A 17,986-nucleotide genomic window follows, 5' to 3' on the forward strand; every position below is an offset into this window, starting at 1 on the left:
ACTTGATGAACTTGCAGGACTTGATTCTAGTTGACTTGCAGGACTTGACTTCTGGTGCGCAGGACCGGGAGTTTATGAACTTGCTTGCTTTGCCCAACTTGATGAAAGTTTAGTGATTTAAGCTTTATAGCTTAAGCTTAGTAGGGGGGGTTAATGGGCAGCAACGGCGCGAATCATGGGGGAGGGGGGGGGGTGTTTTCTCCACGCCGCGTGATTTTCGAAAGGCCCTCTTACTGCTCGATGAGGATTTGTGGAATTTCCTTAAGCTTTTAAGCTTTATGACTAAGCTTTAGAAGAAAATAGATATGAACTTCTTACTGTATAACCACGACTTGATGAAGGAGATGGATGCGTGGTCCTCCGCCTGCACAGCCTGGTCCTTCGCGATCTGAGAGTAGAAACAGGGGTTCTTGATCGCCAGAAGTCTGCCTATATCAACAGTTCACGACGAGATTGACTGTAGAGCCCGATCGTTCCAGGAGCTCCGCCTTCGCACGAGATGGGTAGCGATTGGAAGCTCTTCATCTCAGCTCCGCTCTGATATCACTGGTGCGTAGATCGGTCGCAGTATGCTCACGTAGTGAATCCCGAAAGGTCCCCAAGAACAATGAACTCTACCTTTTTGCACAAAAAACAATGTAAAAGCATGAACGACAAGAAGCAAGAGACCAATTGGGTTCAATCTCCCCCCATGCCTTGTGTGAGTGCTTTACCAAAGCATGTATTTTATGTATATTTCAATCTTTATGCTCAATAATAGCCCAATTTACAAAAATATGACAAGCTTTTAGCTTTTGAGTTTGCTTTCTACAAAAATACGAAATAAAGCTAATGGACGGTGCCCATAGAGTCAGGCATGCCCAATCTCAATGTCCAAATAGAAATAACATATCCGTCCGCATAGGCGCATACAAAATAATAATCAATAATCAATGCCTCAATAGACATGACAAAATATAGGCGTGGCGCCTATCAAAAATTAGAGTTTGGAGAGTGCTTCCCTAGAAGCTTGAACTATGATAATGCTTGCTCCACTCACTCCATAGCTTATCAATTAATAATTGTGATGATAAATAAGAAGAAGAAATCACACATACTTGTAGCATTCTAGGATCCAAAGCATCACTTATGCAAGAAATTTGTTTAAGTGTCACTTAAGGGATGCAATTGCTAAGCATTGATTATGTGATGCAATTTGTTTAAGCATCACTTATGGAATGCAATTGCTAGGCACCACTTACATGTGTTGCTTATGGGACACAATTGGTAAAGTGTCACATAAGTATGCTTTTCAATTTGTACATGCCTCTTTCAATGCCACTTGGTGTGTTGTTTAAGCATTGGTAACATTTTTACTATTTATGGCACAAAACTTAGTTGCATACGCAATGCCCATATCATTATGATCATGCCTTTCAATTTGAATCCTCCCCCTCCCCGCCCTCAAGTCACAAATGCCCCCAATTTCTTGTAGTGTGAGTAGATAGATGCATTGTGACAATACTAACCTTGTGTAAGAGACACATAAATACATTGAAATGAAGTGCAAGTACATAGATGTGTTGTGACAACAATAACCTTGTGCACTTAGACACAAAGCTATATTGAAACGAAGTGCAAGTAGAGTGATACATTTTTACAATAGTAACTCTAATCTTGTGCAACTATATAGATACATTGTGTCAATTGTAACCTTATGCAAGTAGATAGATACATTGTAATCAAAGTGCAAGTAGATAGATACATTGTGAAAATACTATCCTTGTGCAAGTATATACATTGTAATAAAGTGCAAGTACAAAGTACAAGTAAGGAGGTGAAAGCACAATGTGTAAATAGATACATTATTACATTGTGACAAGACTAACCTTGTGCAAGTAGACATATAGATACATTGAAATAAAGTGCTATTCAAGCGATACCATTTGTGTCAACACCAACCTTGTCCGAGTAGACACATAGAAAGAAAGTGCAGGTAGAGTGATACGTTTTGTCAACACCAATCTTGTGCAAGTAGACACATAGATGCATGGTAACATAGGGGTCGGCCACATGTTCGCTAAATAGGACTTGCAAACACATCGGGGGAAAGGAACCATCTCGTGTGTTGTGATATCTCATGTGATTTGAAACGAGTCCAAAGACTCAAACAAATTATTGCACTTAGAAGTCCAGGGCCCGGCGGTATTTGAACCACCGACGAAGAATGTAAGCGTGCATCCTCGAGAGGACGTTGAAGCGGAGACATTCGGTCCGAAGGTGGCATGAAGGCGCACAAGTTGACAGAACAGAAAAGCTGTGAGGAGCCATTAAAAATATTAATCCGAATAAAACAGAGAGAAATCGTTAGGGGTCCTGCAACCTGCACACACTATTTTTAAAATGGGTGTTTTTTTAGTGGGAGAAGGGATTGATAAGTGTTGACAGTCGATTGATTGAAGGAAGGGATCATGATGAACATGATTCGTTTGCAGAGTCAAAAGATGGCATCCTTTCTTAAAAATGAGAGGGGCTCGTCGTCTCCCTTGTCCCTTGGCCGGTCCCGCAAGGGGCTGTTCTCCCTCGACGGAGCACAATCCTCGTGGACCAGCTCTGTTACACCTAGGTGTACTCCCCTTTTCACAAGCAAGGCTATATCTAGCCGTCTGTTTCCTTTAATTATTATTTGGCCAGAAAGGGAAAGCACAGTTCTAAGCATAGATCTCTCTCTCTCTCTCTCTCAGACAGGAGAAACCTTCTGTTTATGCCGAGCTCTAACACGTATCCCATTCTTTATGTGTTTGTTGGACGTGTTATAGCTCGTGATGTTCGAGTTCTGCTTTCTTCTTTTCTTCCTGCCAGAATGTACGATGCATTATGTAAACATTGATACTTGTAGTTCGACAAAGCAGCTGACGGACGACCTAATTACTGTCATAATGGCGACTCAATGACGATGATGATAATGTATTCGCTAATCTGCTGAATGTCGGAGAGTGTCTTCGACAAACCTTCGCAGATCACATGAATCTCACATGGAAGAACGACACTCCTCGACAGCGCCACTTACAGGACACATGGCCGCACATGGACCAGGAGAGCACAAGTGCCTTTTGCTCGACATGGATCGCGATAAGGGGAACCTGAGTCCTGAAAATCAGCGGAAGAGATCTGCTGGTCATGAGGGTTTGCCCTCTTTGGAGCCGAAGGCTTGCAGCAACCATAATATCGTGCCTCCTTCTTGCGTGGACTCGCAGAAGGAGTGTGATACGGAGCGTGCCAGGGAACGCAGCAGGACTGATGGAAAGGCAGTTACTGCGGGACTAGACAGAGCTGGAGGGGGTAGGAATATCAATAATGCGTCTGTGTATCGAGGCGTGAGGCGGAGGAGCTGGGGCAAGTGGGTGTCGGAGATCAGGGAGCCTAAGAAGAAGACCAGGATATGGCTGGGCTCCTTCCCCACGCCCGAGATGGCGGCGCGGGCATACGATTTGGCTGCATTCACGCTGAAGGGAAGCTCCGCCACTCTAAACTTCCCGGACACCATCGCTAGGGTTTCCCCTCCTGCTGATCTCTCCCCTAAGAGCATCCAGGTGGCGGCGGCGGCTGCTGCGTCCCTCGTGTCCAAGACCATTCATGCCTCCTCTAATCCAGCCCCGAACTTACCCTCCAGCTGCAGCAGCCGAACCGGGCATACTAGGTACGGGCAGTATTACCGTACAGCCCATACTATCCACGCTCCTCATCAGCAGCTAGCCCGACACAGGAGCGCCTTCACGGGAAGCTGTCATGAACTACATGACCTAGCCGAGCTACGTGCCTCAGATCACTTTACGCCACAGGAGCAACGTCCTAGTGCGTCGTCATTCTCATCGTCGTCAGCGGATCCATGTCGCGACGGCGACGGTGCTGTCACAGCTCAAGACGACACTAATCGCACTCCCAGCTTGGATGTCGTCGACGTTGAGGACTTCCTCACTCCCGACTCCTTGCTGTTCTCAAGTATTGCTCAAGCCATGCTGCTGTCACCGCCTCGTTTCAACAGCTACGACGGCTTGATCAGCAACGACACCGGATGTCCCGCCGATCATGCCAATGGATATCATCCACCATGGAACGTTGTGGTTGACGGCCTTTGGCATTATGACTAGCTAGTGGGTCAATGCTTAGGGGTAATGCTGTGTTGTTTGTGTGTTATATATGCTCTCGTTCTACTGCAGGCAGAGCTCCCAGGGGACCGTCGAAAAAAGGAACAGCCTTGCAAATATTTTTACTTCTGCTGCGGATTCTTTCTGAACTCACCTCCTAGCAGTCTCCGGCCGATTAATAAACTAGCCTTAGCATATTCATGCTGAATCAACCTTGTCACCCCCCTGTTTCGCAGAGGATGTTGCCATCAATTTGTTATCCAGATGTAACTAACGGAGAATTCATTCTTAAAGCTATAAAGCTACATTCTTTCATTCCAGTTTCTGCTGAATCTGTGTTTCGTGTGAATGTAGAGTTGTAAACTCTAGTCATTGAACAAGCTGGAGACAGGTAAATATCATTAAAAATCTGGATATTCATCATTTTTCATAGCTTAATATCCAGTTTGATTAAATTCGATTGCTTGTGGAACCAGGCTTGATGATAATTCCGGATCAGCTACGATTTGCTTTCAAGGTGTTTGGTTTGCGTGTGCTCACTGGCAGCCAGGTATTTGATAGTAGTGATAATCCTTACTCTTTGTAAAAGTCATTCGGAGTACTGTCTAAAATGCAGAAACAAAAGAAGGCTTTTCTCATTTCGATTTTGATAGTGCTCATAGTAATCACCCATGGTATTTAGGCAAACAAATAATACCATCCAACCATTTTCAATTCAAAAGAGAAATCGATGTCCAAGCTGTTTCAAGTTGTTCACATTGCATAATCTATGTGGGCAAAGTAAGTGAGATTCACATAACTAGTCGCTCTCAACAGCTTTTGAGCTAATAAAGTAGGTGGACAAACTGGAGCTATGCAAGTGGATAGAGCTAGGCTTGGTCTTCCTCAATATAGGCCAATTGATTGAGATTCACACGTCTAGTATTTCCCAACTTGAGCTTTGGAGCTAATGTAACAATTGGCAAACAAACTTGACCCAATGGACAAACGTAGAATGTTCATGCATAACATATAATTGTGGTTCACAACTCTACAAGCTCCAAGCTTGAGTATGCGAACCCTGTTAGACCTAGCTCACAAGGGACTTTTAATCACTTCCTACATAGGAAAAAAAAGAGAATTCTCTATCAACTCCCTAGATGAAAATATACCTTAGTAGGAAAAGTAAACAATAGGGAAAATGGAATATTTCTTAGTTAGAAAAACTAGGGAATCATATAAGGATCCTAGTTAGGAAAAATTCCCTGTGTGATTCCCTAGTTAGGAAAAATTTCTTGTGTGATTCCCTAGTTAGGAAAAATTCCCTGTGTGATTCCCTAGTTAGGAAAAAATCCCTATGTGATTCCCTAGTTAGAGATCTAGTTAGGGATCCTAGTAAGGAAAAACTCCCTATGTGATTCCCTAGTTAGGGATCCTAGTTAGAAAAAATTCCCTATGTGATTCCCTAGTTAGAGATCTAGTTAGGAAAAATTCATTGTGTGATTCCCTAGTTAAAGATCTAGTTAGGAAAAATTCCATGCGTGATATTCCCTAGTTAGGAAAAATCACTGTGTGATTCCCTAGTTAACTAGGATCCCTAGTTAGGAAAAATTCCATGTGTGATTCCCTAGTTTCTCTAACTAAGAAATGTTCCATTTTTCCTATTATTTACTTTCCCTACTAAGGTGTATTTTTTTCTCGGAAATTCTCTTTTTTTTCTTTCCTATGTAAGAAGATTTTCCTATGTGGGGAAATTTCCCTACATAAGGAAATTTTACTGTGTTTCCCTATAGAGGGAAAATTCCCTACATATGATAGTTTTTCTATATAGGAAAGTAGGGTGTTACCCCCGAACCGGTACTTGATATAGTTAGGAGATTTAGGTGTTTTAATCTTGAGAACAAGTAAGTATTTTGGGTTTCTGATGAGTAGATAAGAAGGAGGATTTGTTTTAGTATTTGTGTTTTAATTCTTGTTACATTTAGAGTAGGATAGGTGAAAAAAATCAAAGGAAAAAACTTTAGAGTTTCTGCTGTAAAACTGGCCAAAACAGGCAAATTCGAGGGAAAAAAGGGCTTGCACTCCATTGATAAGGCTTGAGTACTAACGAGACAGCACTTTGACATTAGGACAAGGGCTTAAGATCCAAGGAAGGGGGGTAGAAGGCTTATTTTTAGTTTTCGCAGTAGAGAGTGAGAGAGAGAGCTTGAGACCGTGAGAGAGACTTGGTGCTTAGGGCGAATCAATCGGCTACGATAAGAGTTTTCTGTGCGCATCAGGTACATAGGACACTCCCTCTATATGCATTCTTGCATTCTTGAGTTCCTTGCGTGTGGGTGTGGTAAAAATTATTGCCACAAATTGATTTTTGTTGTCACTATTTGCATGGCGGCGAAATCGGACATGGTCCACAGGGGTTCGATTCCTAGAATCAGACAATCAGACCCACTTCATTGTTCAATTTCGAAAATCAGACATGCGACACTCGGACAACCTTGCAAATCCAATTAGACATTAGAAGTCCGGTCGGACGAATCTAACACTCAAATCACCCTACCCTATCCGATTTGGAGAATCGGACATCAGATCCAACCATCCTGTCCGATCGAACATATCCTGTCTGATTTCAAAGATCGGACACACCAGTCCAATTTTGAAAATCAGACAGAGCAAATCAAACACACCATAAACGTACGCATAAGAATCAGATTATGGAAATCGGACACCTGTCAAAATCGAACGTCCGATTCTAGGAATCAAACATTGTAAAATCGGACATTATAACATCAGACCAAAAACTTGACACGAGAAATTGACAAATCGGACATTACGAGAAATTGACCCCTATTTGATTCTAATCAAGGTGAACAACATAGCATAGACCCTAGAAACGAGAAAGAGTGGCCATTGACTGAGTATAAAGCCTTGTTCGACCGAGAGCTTAGACTGGACTGCAAAAGCTGCACTTATTATCTTGTATTTGCATCCACAGTGTTTTCAATACTTGAAGTGCACTTGGAAAAAACTAAAAGCCTGACTTAGCACAGTGCATCGGAAAGACCACCACACACACACAGAGAAAATGCAAGTTGGGGATTGTCTCTATAAATAAATAGAAACACACTCACACTTAACAAATATAACAAACCCACCAATAGGAGATGACCCTCAAACCTAGGTAGGTGATCAAGCAATCCCAATTGGCAGGACCAGGTGACAAACACTACACGAAAGGCCAGATACATCAAGATAGAAACACCATTAAGAGCACAGCACTACCCGACTTGATCAACCTCATCAACAACCTAGTGGATTAGGAGATCATAGATATGGCAATACGAACCAGAGAAATGATGAGCTTGACTTGGGAGAATTCCTAGTCAACACCCAACAACAACTAATGACTTGGTAGTATGACCTGCAAACCAAAATGGAGTATCATGGTAGACTAGTCGAGGATATCTTAGCCGATCTCAAGGAGGAGAGAAGGTTGGCAAGGAAAGCACTACAAAGCATCGCTGCCTACAAAGCTGAGAGTAGTGTGCTCAAAATCTGAGACAGAACATTGAAATGCGAGAGGGAAAGAGCATTAGAGGCAAACTTAACAATAAGCGAGCTTTTCCCAAAGTAACTAATAGACAACATGTCAACAAAGCAAAGCATGACAGCACTAGAAACATCATTGCTTGGAGGATTAGGAGTTATCCAGGGCTCCAAAAGCCAATCGAGAATCCTTGTGGTTGCGAAACAACTAGACAAGTACCAATTGAGCAAGGACATGTGGTATAGTTTCATAGAGCAGTTTGAGTAGCTTTGCTAGGCTAATGGCCTCATCGATCTCGCTCAACGCTCACATGCTTTCATCCTATACTTGGGTGATAAAAGGTAGGACATGGTACACATTAAGCTTAGACATTGCACGCACAACAATTTTAATGACCTCAAGATTCTCTTCATTAAGAGATCCTCGGAGATTGGGTACTCAGATAATCTTATGGTGCACCTGATCAATGTCAGGTCATGACGAATGTTAATTTGGAGAATAACTTGCATAAAACCTACAAAGATTTACATCAAGGAACTATGCCTACAACCTTTCATTTGATGCAATTGAATTTCATGCTTTGATATGACATGCAACCTTTCTAGATGCAACTTCGATGAACGAAGTTTATGCATGACGAATATGTAACATTCAACCTTTTCTAGATACAACTTTGTTAAATGAAGTTCATGCATCACGAATATGTGACAGGCAACCTTTAATCCATTCTACAAGCATCTTTCGCATGCAACATGCAATGTCCATGGGGATAAACGCTACAACAAGCAACAATTATAGATGCGCTTGGTACACGCGCATAGTCGGGCGCGTTTAACTGTGCGTATATAAGCGCGTGTATATAGACACAATTCATGCTCTATATACATGTGCTTATAGATGCGCTTTCAAATGCGTGCACAGACGTGCACTAAAATTTTAAATTTTTTTGAAAAATATTGATGGTGTGTCGTTCTTTTCAAAGTAGTCCCGTCTTGCGTTTCTTTTGGGTTTTTTTTGACATGCGCACGACACAAAGAGAGGAGAAAGAAAGAGGCAAAGAAGAAAGGGTAAAGAGAGAGGAGGAAGCACGAGGCAAAAAGAAAGGAGAGGGAGGAGAAGAAGGAGCTTGTAGCCCTGTCGCCGCCCATCACAACACCGATTCAAGGTGAGTCCTTCTTCTTGTCTCTGTCTCTGTCTCTCTCTCCCTCTCCCTCCCTCCCTCCCTCCCTCCCTCCCTCCCTCTCTCTCTCTTTCTCTCTCTATCTTTGCTTTGAGTTGTATTTTGCTACCTTCTTAGCTTTTGGTATGTTTGTTGCGACGAGGAGAACTGCCAAAGAGCAAGGAGATGGAGGAGAAGAAGGAGTTTGTAGTTGTGCCGCTGCCCATCACAACAAATATTCAAGGTGAGGGCTTCTTCTCTTATCTCTCTCTCTCTCTCTCTCTCTCTCCCTCTCTCTCTCTCTCTCTCTCTCTCTCTGTTTACTCTGAGTTGTATTTTGGTTCCTTCTTAACTTTGGTATGTTAGTTGTTGCTTGTTTTTCCTAGTTTTATTTTGTGCTTCACTGTTAATTCGCGTCTACAAGCGCGTCTGATATACAGAGTAGACGCGCTCGTAGATATGCAAGTGTTGAAGATCCATGCAACCTCCTAGGTTTTTTTGAGTTTTGTGGAGCTAGTGTGTGTAAGAGCGCGTCTGATCCACAGAATCGACGCGCATGTAGACACGCTCACGTTAAACAACCACACCTCCTGTGAGGTTTTTTGAGATTTGTTGAGAAATCCCTACATGCATGCTATCATAAGCTATACAACCTGCTTGCATTGGGACTACACAATCCTTGCAACGGATCCTATCTTATAAAATCTTTCTTTTTTTGTATTAGCTACCTTGTAAAATTACTTATCTCTCACACTGGTACTACACGATCTTTGCAATGGACTTTTACGAGAAGGGGCTCATCATAGATAAGGTATGTTTTGTTATTGCATGAGAAGTATGGCTAATATTCTTGAGTAATGCTCTTGTGTTTTCCCCAAACACACAAAATTTGATGGGGGGAAAAAAATCCAGAGAGCATGTGGTTGCATGGCAACCACATGCTTTCTGGTTTTTTTTTCATACACTGTTTTGCGTATCTATATATGCATCTAAGTTGCAGGTGAAATTGTATCTATGTGTGCATGTATATGCGCATCTATAAGTGCATCTATATGTGCATCTATATTCGTGTGTATATGAGCGTTTATTTAAGCATGTATATGCGCGTCTATTAGTGCGTGTAGATTTCCATATGCACGCGACTATAGACGCGAAATTATACACCCGCACTTAGACGGGATTATAGACGTGCCCGTAAGATTTTCTCTCAATTCAAAAATCGCGTCTAAGAGCGCGTCTAAGAGGCCTGTTTATTGTAGTGAAAGAGGACATCAGGAACTACGTTGCTCACATGCGAGAGAAATAGAGAGAAAAAGAAAAAAGGAAAAGAGAGGAGCGAGGGGAGAAGAAAAGGGGGGAGAGACAGAGAGAAGAAAAGCAGTGGAGAAAAGGTTCATATCTCCCCGAATTGTCCAAACCCTAGACGATCTATGGATTACAAGCCCTTATAGTCCACGTCTTCTTGTCAAAATGCTTTTGAATCTCTTTCGGCAGAGCTGGGAGACAGCATCAGCAACTGCCGAAATGTTAGGTTTGGTTTAAAAGTGTCTAGGTCTTTGACCAAGTCATAATCTTTGATAGAATCCACAGGCTTCTCTAGCCTGCTAGGGAATGGGGCTACACCATCCTAGCTCTTGCTTCAAAAAGCCAAGGTCTTCCCAACAGTAGAGGGTATGAGGTCCCATAAGAATTTGGTTTGACCACCAGGTATGTCAGCCAATAGTCTCTTCCTACAAGGGTTGTTTTTACATATGGGAGGATGCCCAACGGTTTGACTCTGCTTTGGTCTGCCAATCTGATAAGCCACTATGTAGGTTGAATTCCTTGCAACCCTAAATCCTTTATTGTCACATCCGTCATTATGTTGACTGATGAGCTTCTCAATCAATGCATCTGAAATGAAGCATCCTTCTATCCATACACTAATCTCTGGGGTTCTAGGATCTAGAAAGGCATTAGCTACATCGACTTCCTTTACATGCTCCAGGGCCTTATTGGTCTTGGTTGCTATTGAAGGAGCGATCCTTAGTCAGTCGATGTAAAGGTGAAGGCCACACTATAAAGGATTGTCCCAGTCTGGCCCCTGTAAAGGCCAATGCCACTGATAGCCAACAAAAGGTACAAGAGCTTGCCTCTTATTTGGTAGAGTTGGAAGTTGCTACTATTTTGCACACCAAGAAGAAAGAACCAATGGTTCAGAATGAAAATAACTCTCCTGCCAAGACTGTGAAGTTCAACCTGCCAACAGAGAGATAGAGCAGTATAGTACAGAGCACTGTAACGCCACGGGGAGTTACAGAGACAGTCCCAGAGACAGGACCAGAGGCCCAGGAGATATCTATAAGAGAATCCCCACCAACAAGTGACCCACGGAGAGAGTGGTATCCGCAGTGTTCATCAATAGAATGCATAGTGAGGAACTCTACAAGGCCTTGGCAGGCAGCTCAAGCTTGCAGAGAGACAAGCTTGCTAGGATCTTTGAAGAGGCCATACATGTGGACCACCAACTCAAATAGAGAAACTCCAGGAATTTGAATCGAGAAAAAGCTAACTTTAGAACTTTAGACAGGGCAACAACATCTAGTGATCGGTTAAGCCTAAGCAACCCAGATAAAGGGAAGGGTGCTCACCCAAGCTAGGAGAAGTGAAAGCAAGTAGATTGCAGGAGATGATGAGAAGTCCCGCACGACCTCACAAGCAATGTGTGGGTTGCAAAGAAAACTATATTTCAATCAAATGCATGGATCCTAGATCTAGAACTTGTGCCACTTACGGTAGGTTTGGCCATGATGCAATGCATTATTGATTACCAAGGCAGTTACCATACCTAGAGCCATATAATCGACCTTACTACCTAGGGAGTAGTCCGCCACTTTATGGAAGGGAGCTCCACTAGCTCTTCTAGTATCCAATGATTTAAAGCCAGTTGTCCCTAGGATGGACATCAACCTCACAAGGATACCTAGACCACATGGACCTTTCATAACCCATCCACTCAGCAACACTCTTATCCACTGTGTGGAGGAGCCAAATGACAACGAGTACCGATGATGGCAATCCAATCCTCATCGATTATCGACCAGTACTGATGATGGCACTAGGTAGAGGTAGAGGTAGAGGTTTAAGAGAGCAGATCGAAGAGCTCATGTTAGACTTGCGATCACCCAGGACACATCTCCTCATGCTTCCCTGAAAGGGAACAAGCCAATCGACACAAGGCTGATCTTAGATGTGCTGAGTGTGGGATCACACATCTCCTTACTGATTGCCCTAGACAAAAGCCATCCACTAGCTCGGCAATCATGCCATCAGTCCAATTGGGGTTGTTTGGTGTTGAAACACTAGACGATGAGGCCATGCCCATCTTGTTGCATGTCATGACCCAAGCGCAGATAAAGTAGGCCAATATATCACAACTAGAACCTAAGAAGAGTCGTAGGCAAAGAAAAAAGAAAATTGACACAAAGATCATGCTCAAAACCAAGAGTGCCACAACACTGCCTACTTCAGAGAAGGTCATAGACGTAGAGAGGCATAGATATCTACTCCAAATACTACTAAGAAAGGAAGTGGTAAGGTAGGGGAGTACCATAACCCAAACCACCAACTAGAAGCCATAGAGAAGGTAATGGAGTCGGTGAAAGAGGCCTAAGAGCACCTTAAGGATGCTGAGCCCATCTCGGAGGAGGAGATTGACGATCTCTTAAGTGTAAGCACACTAGTTTTGTCTCCAGGACCAAAGTCAAGAGTCTCATTTGCACCTTAAGAAGTACCACCTAGAGAGAGCTCAGCATAGGCCAAGGAGCATAGGACTAGTTTTGCCTTTGGCCAAGGAGCATAAGACTAGTTTTGCCATTGGCCAAGGAGCACTAGTTTTTCCATTGGCCAAGGAGCATAGGACTACAAGAAAAGCAAGCAGCTCGCAATCTTCTTACAATGTTAGTGACCACCCGAGTGACTCTAAGCTTAGGAGAGCTCCTTACGCAGCTTCCAACGCTATGGCAAGAACTAAGGTAGTGGATAGAAGGATCGATAGAGCAGGTTGCATAACTGAATTACACGAGCATGATGCAGTAACACAGATACCAAGTCTAACGCTACACTTAGTGCCCGAGTCCTTGCACATAATGCTTTTTGGAAATGCATAGAGGTGCATGCATTCTTAGCAGTCCTAGCTGTAGGTGATACCACAAGAAAGGAAATTATAGACACGAGGGTAGGAGTCAGTGTGCTGAGCAACGCATTTCTCCAACCTTGGGGTAACCTACTTGTCAAGAATGCTAGGTTCAATGTCACACTGGCTAATGAAATGAAAGTAAAGTGATATGGAGCACTAAAGAATTGGCCATTGAAGATTGTAGGTGTCCAGGTTTTTGTGAACTTCATTGTCATGAATGGAGTGGACTATGACATCCTGCTAGGCCGACCTTGGATGAGGAATGCGCCAATCATAGAGGACTAGGGCAATGGTCTCTGATTTTGTTAGGTAACCGAACGGAAGCAGTGAGAGTGGAGATGGATACCGAGAAGACCACTTCAGTCGACTTGGACGCCAACTCTGCCATGCTGCTGGTGATGCACAAGTAAGGAACTCTTATAAGCCACTCACAAAGTATATACCTTGCTTAGAGGATGAGCGAGATTGGATGCATGTACTTGCTACAGTCGATCTACCATTCTCGAATGAGAAAGAGAAATACAAGCAAGAAACAAATAAAGTGAGAGTGCCCAAGAAGGAGCCTATATATTGCCACTCTACATGATGGCCAAAAGCTCTTGCATCCAATCCAAACTTGTCATGTTCTATGTCCCTAGCAATGGGCTAGAACTCCATGAGTTCTTGGCATACCTAATAGACGAGTTAGCTAGCAACCCTATTGCTAACTTGAAACCTCTCAAGGATCTCTTGGATGAAACCAAGTGGCAGTGGACTAAGGTGCATGACTTGAACTTAATGTACAACTCGGCCTTAGTCTGATGACAAGAAAGCATCCTGTTAAGACTTAGAAGATGACGAGTAATCATATGAGGATAGTTCTCACGATGAATAGGAGGACTACTACCCCTTCAGCGAGGAGGACTGCTACCCACTACATGAGCCTCCAATGCTAGTCTATCAATGTACAAGTAGCCACTATTATAGAAATTGAAGATGAAGATGAGGAAGTTGTAGCTCTCTGGCTTACCTGTGCATGACTGTCACTGTCGAACAAACACATACATTTAATACATTGATCGATGAGGGAGCTGATTTTAATATCTTGACTCATGATCATTGGGTTCAAATTGGCAGACCACAGTTATAGCCCACTAATGCCAAACTTAGCCCATATGGGAGCCAATCATATGCACTTTTTGGAAAGTGCAAGGTTGCAGTTTCTATCGATTTTGAAAGAATACCAATGATTTTTTATGTGTTGCCCAATGCAAAGGATGTAGGTATGAAATCACTATTAGGAAATACGTTTAACAAGCAAACACTTTGTAGCATTGATTACCAATCACAGTGCATTCATCTAGCCATTAGCAACATACATATAGTCACAGCTTTCAACGAGGGCAGTGCAGCTCCATCAAAGCCTGCAAATCCACCGGTAGCGAAACCCACCACCAAGGCTAAGGACGAGGGTCGCAACTCATCACAAACCTGCCAAACCTCAATGCAAGTGAACCACAAGAATCAGAGCTAAGGCCCATGCACCACAGTTCAAATGGATGCCTAGACATCAAGGGCCACCACCTAAAAGTACACAATCATGACCTCGCAAGGCTAGGAACTTGTATTTGAAACCTAGGAGTAGAGAAGGAATTACAGGCATCAACGAACAATCAAGCAATGATGGGTCCCCAACATCTTATTGCAAGTGCAAGGCTACTACGAGGGTAATACCTAGGTTTGGGTGTGCCTAAAACCAAAATGGCCAAGGGCACTACTCAAACCCTACCCTCAAACTTAATCACACCAAGCCATGTGGCAGAAAAAGCACCAAGGCCACAAATGACTCAGGCTGCGAAACCCATAGAGCCTCAAACGCATAGGCCAGCAAAGCCTAAACAAATCCATCAACCAAAACCACAGTCTACTACTAACAAACTGCCTCAACCTAGTCATGCTAGTATCCCTAAAACCTCACCACCATCTAGTAACATGACATTCGCATCACAAGGCAAGCAAAGTGTACCAATGACTCAATTGCACAATCAAGAACTAAAAGGTGAGAAGGATCAAAGCTTGCTTGAGAAGAGCTATGGTGGGAAAGCAAGAGCAAAAAAGAGAGAGACATAAAAAATGGAAACTCCAACAGTCACAATGTGTGACCGAGATTTTCTTTAGTCAAACTGTCACTAAAAGAATAAAGAATAAAGTGACGGTGATGAGCGTCTGCCACCTATAGTGTGCAGTGGTGGGTAGTATTATCATTGTAGTAATAGACGCTGTCGTATTGCTGCGCATTCGAGGTGTGTAAACCACCCAAAAGTTGTGCATGGGATTTGGTACTTTGTACATATTTAGTTGTTGTGATTACATTTATTCTCAGCGTATGAGTATTGATGCTCACATGAAGGGCTTCACTTCAGAAGTTTTTGTTAATAGCACACTTATTAGTATCTATGGTAAATGTGGCTTGTAGCCCCTTGGTGGGCAACTCTCTTGTGGATATGTATGGGAAATTTGGCTCCCTTGCGGAAGCGCATCATGTTTTCAACAATTTACCCATTCGTGATGCAGTCTCTTGCCTCAGCTTTATGTTGGAAACAAACTGGTAGACATGTATGGCAGAAGTGGCTTACTTGCTGAAGCACACCGTGTCTTTGACATGCTGCCAGTTCATGATGTAATCTCATGGAATGCATACATTTCAGGATACGCTGAACTTGGAGCTTGGGGGATTTCTTGAAATCTTTGTAGGATCACTGTCTGCAGGACTCATTGTTGGTGATATTGCAAATATATCAAATACTGAAGAAAGTTTCAAACGATGGTTTAATTTTCGGGAGGAGTATTTCCTCCTGTTTTTACTGCCTCCAATTATTTTCTTTCTTTTCAAACTTTGGTGCAATCATCACCTTTGCTGTTTTGGGAACATTCAATGGTCACAGGAATTCTGGTGCACCTTGGGGGCCTTTTATTTCTGATGTATAGGACAGTGGTGAAGGTTCGACATCATCCAGCTGCTAAGCACAGTCTTATTGCAGGATTCAGAGGGTCTAAAAAAGGAAAAAGCAAAGCCACGGATGGCTATTTTAAAAGGAGGCTTTGCCACGGATGGCTATTTTTGAAAAAGGAGGCTTTTTGGGGGGAAACGGAGAATGATGAAAAAAATCGATAGAATTCAGAGGAGGGAAGGAGTCGACACGCAGAGAAAAAAGCAGAAGTTCCGCCTATGGAAAGGGGATGCAATGTCAGCTTGGAAAAAACCTTGGGGATTCAGATACGCAGGTTTTACTGGTTTATGAACTTCATGAAGAAAATGCTAAATTGGGGAGTCGTGGTGAATAATTTTGAAAGGGCTCGAGCTTAGGTGAAGGAGGCACGTCGACCAGGACTGCAACGCCTTCGACTCTATGCTTTGAGGAAGCAAGGCACCTTCCTCAACAGATGTATGCTGCATGTTTTTGGGAACTCGCAAAAGGTCGTCTCTAATCTGCAACAGCTTAGAGGAACGAACATTGAAGAGGATGAAAGGAACATATTATAAGGAGTAATCGACATCTTCTGCGGATATTGAAGACATTAACCTATCGTAGGGAGGCATTGGCATGACTGGGATACATGAGGTGGTTGTGAACAAGAGGACGCTGTCTGCAGTTCAATCTGCTGCCCAAGCTGGTAGAAGCTTATGGAGGGTATGGAGGGTCTCATCAACGGTTTTTGGGCTTATTGCATCAGATGCTATTCTACAACCTTTGGGTCATTTTGCTAATACAGCAGATGCACACAAATATCTGGCAATATGTGCTGGTGATTGCGTAAAGACAGAGCTTGCACTAATTAATTGAAAAGCAAGGCCGTTTGATGCGAAAAGAGAGGATCAGATCAACTGAATGATCTCGCAAACTCCGATTATAGAAGAGAGACGCCAATGAGCCTGTTGCCATCAAGAGTATATGCAATGTCTTCAACAAAAACATTACTGTGATGCAAAGAAATTGGAAGGCTGCAACAGAACTCTGATCCATGCTTCCATGAGAACATTGGGATTATTATGTCGTGGTAAATCAACAGGCTATACCTCCTCTATTTCCAGCTTGGCATCGCTCTTTGATGCGAAAGATGAAATTGAAGACCTGATTTGAAGGGGCCACTCTGAACTCTTGAACTTGGTTTAAAAATCTTAAGTGAAGCCATATATTGCAATTGTTTTCTGAGTGTTCCGACCAGAGTTGGAGCACAAGCTTGCCAAGTTTGGCATTTTAACGAGAGGTCTGTCCAAGATTCTCTACTAAGATAAAATTTCCTAAAGTACTACCTCCTTTGAAATGAATAGATAGTGCAGAAAACCAGGTTAAGGATTGTGATAAATAAGGATCCTAGAACATCTCCAAGTCATTGCAGAAACAGTCCGATAAAGAAACCAAGAAGGAGAGAATTGGCCTTGCTCATCATCAGTGGAGGGCACAAATAGGGAGAAATTGCTTGATCTTGCTCTAGAAATACATAGTATCTCTTGGTGGTTCGTGATCCTGGGGTTGATAACAGAAGATGCAAGAGAACAACAATCAAGAGACTGCATATGGTCTGAAGATCTTTAAAAGGGTACAAAAGCCTTAAGTTGGTGTTACAACAATTCAATGGCTGTTTAAATAGTGCTGAAAGATGAAACATTGAAGACTGTTTTTTATACATGCTCTGAGGGTGAAGAATTTTGCTAGATTGGATGCTTCAAAAGAGATTCACCATACCTGAGAAGTATTACCTTTGTTAACAGATTGGAAGAGTTATAGACTGATAGATTTAGTGCTGTCCTGGAAGCCAATAAAGTATATCATCTTGCAATTGAATTCCCTTTTCTATATGCTAAAATTGGAGATTTACAGGTTGAGGATATTGAATCACTTCTCAATGATTACAAAGACTTAGATTTTGAAGTATTATACTCTTCCGATGATGCCTAGATTCAATAGCTCTTCAGGCTGTGAACAGCAAATTTATAAAACAAATGCATGTTAAATCAA

At 42.7% G+C, this 17,986-nt stretch overlaps 1 protein-coding gene across 1 annotated transcript; it reads left to right on the plus strand.

Annotated features, from left to right (window-relative positions):
- The first annotated feature begins 2,710 nt into the window (after positions 1-2,710).
- On the plus strand, positions 2,711-4,448 carry LOC148013007 (uncharacterized). Its single transcript, XM_087667679.1, has one exon. It carries the CDS (start codon positions 3,015-3,017, stop codon positions 4,128-4,130), a length of 1,116 nt encoding a protein of 371 aa, XP_087523805.1. The 5' UTR covers positions 2,711-3,014; the 3' UTR covers positions 4,131-4,448.
- Positions 4,449-17,986: the final 13,538 nt, after the last annotated feature.

This window comes from Lygodium microphyllum, chromosome 26 (assembly GCF_053477565.2).
Source record: "Lygodium microphyllum isolate KBCC chromosome 26, Lygodium_microphyllum_v1.1.10, whole genome shotgun sequence".
Taxonomy (NCBI): domain Eukaryota; kingdom Viridiplantae; phylum Streptophyta; class Polypodiopsida; order Schizaeales; family Lygodiaceae; genus Lygodium; species Lygodium microphyllum.

Excerpts from the sequence above, each read along its gene's own strand:
- LOC148013007 (XM_087667679.1), top strand. The coding sequence starts at position 3,015 with ATGGAAGAACGACACTCCTCGACAGCGCCACTTACAGGACACATGGCC.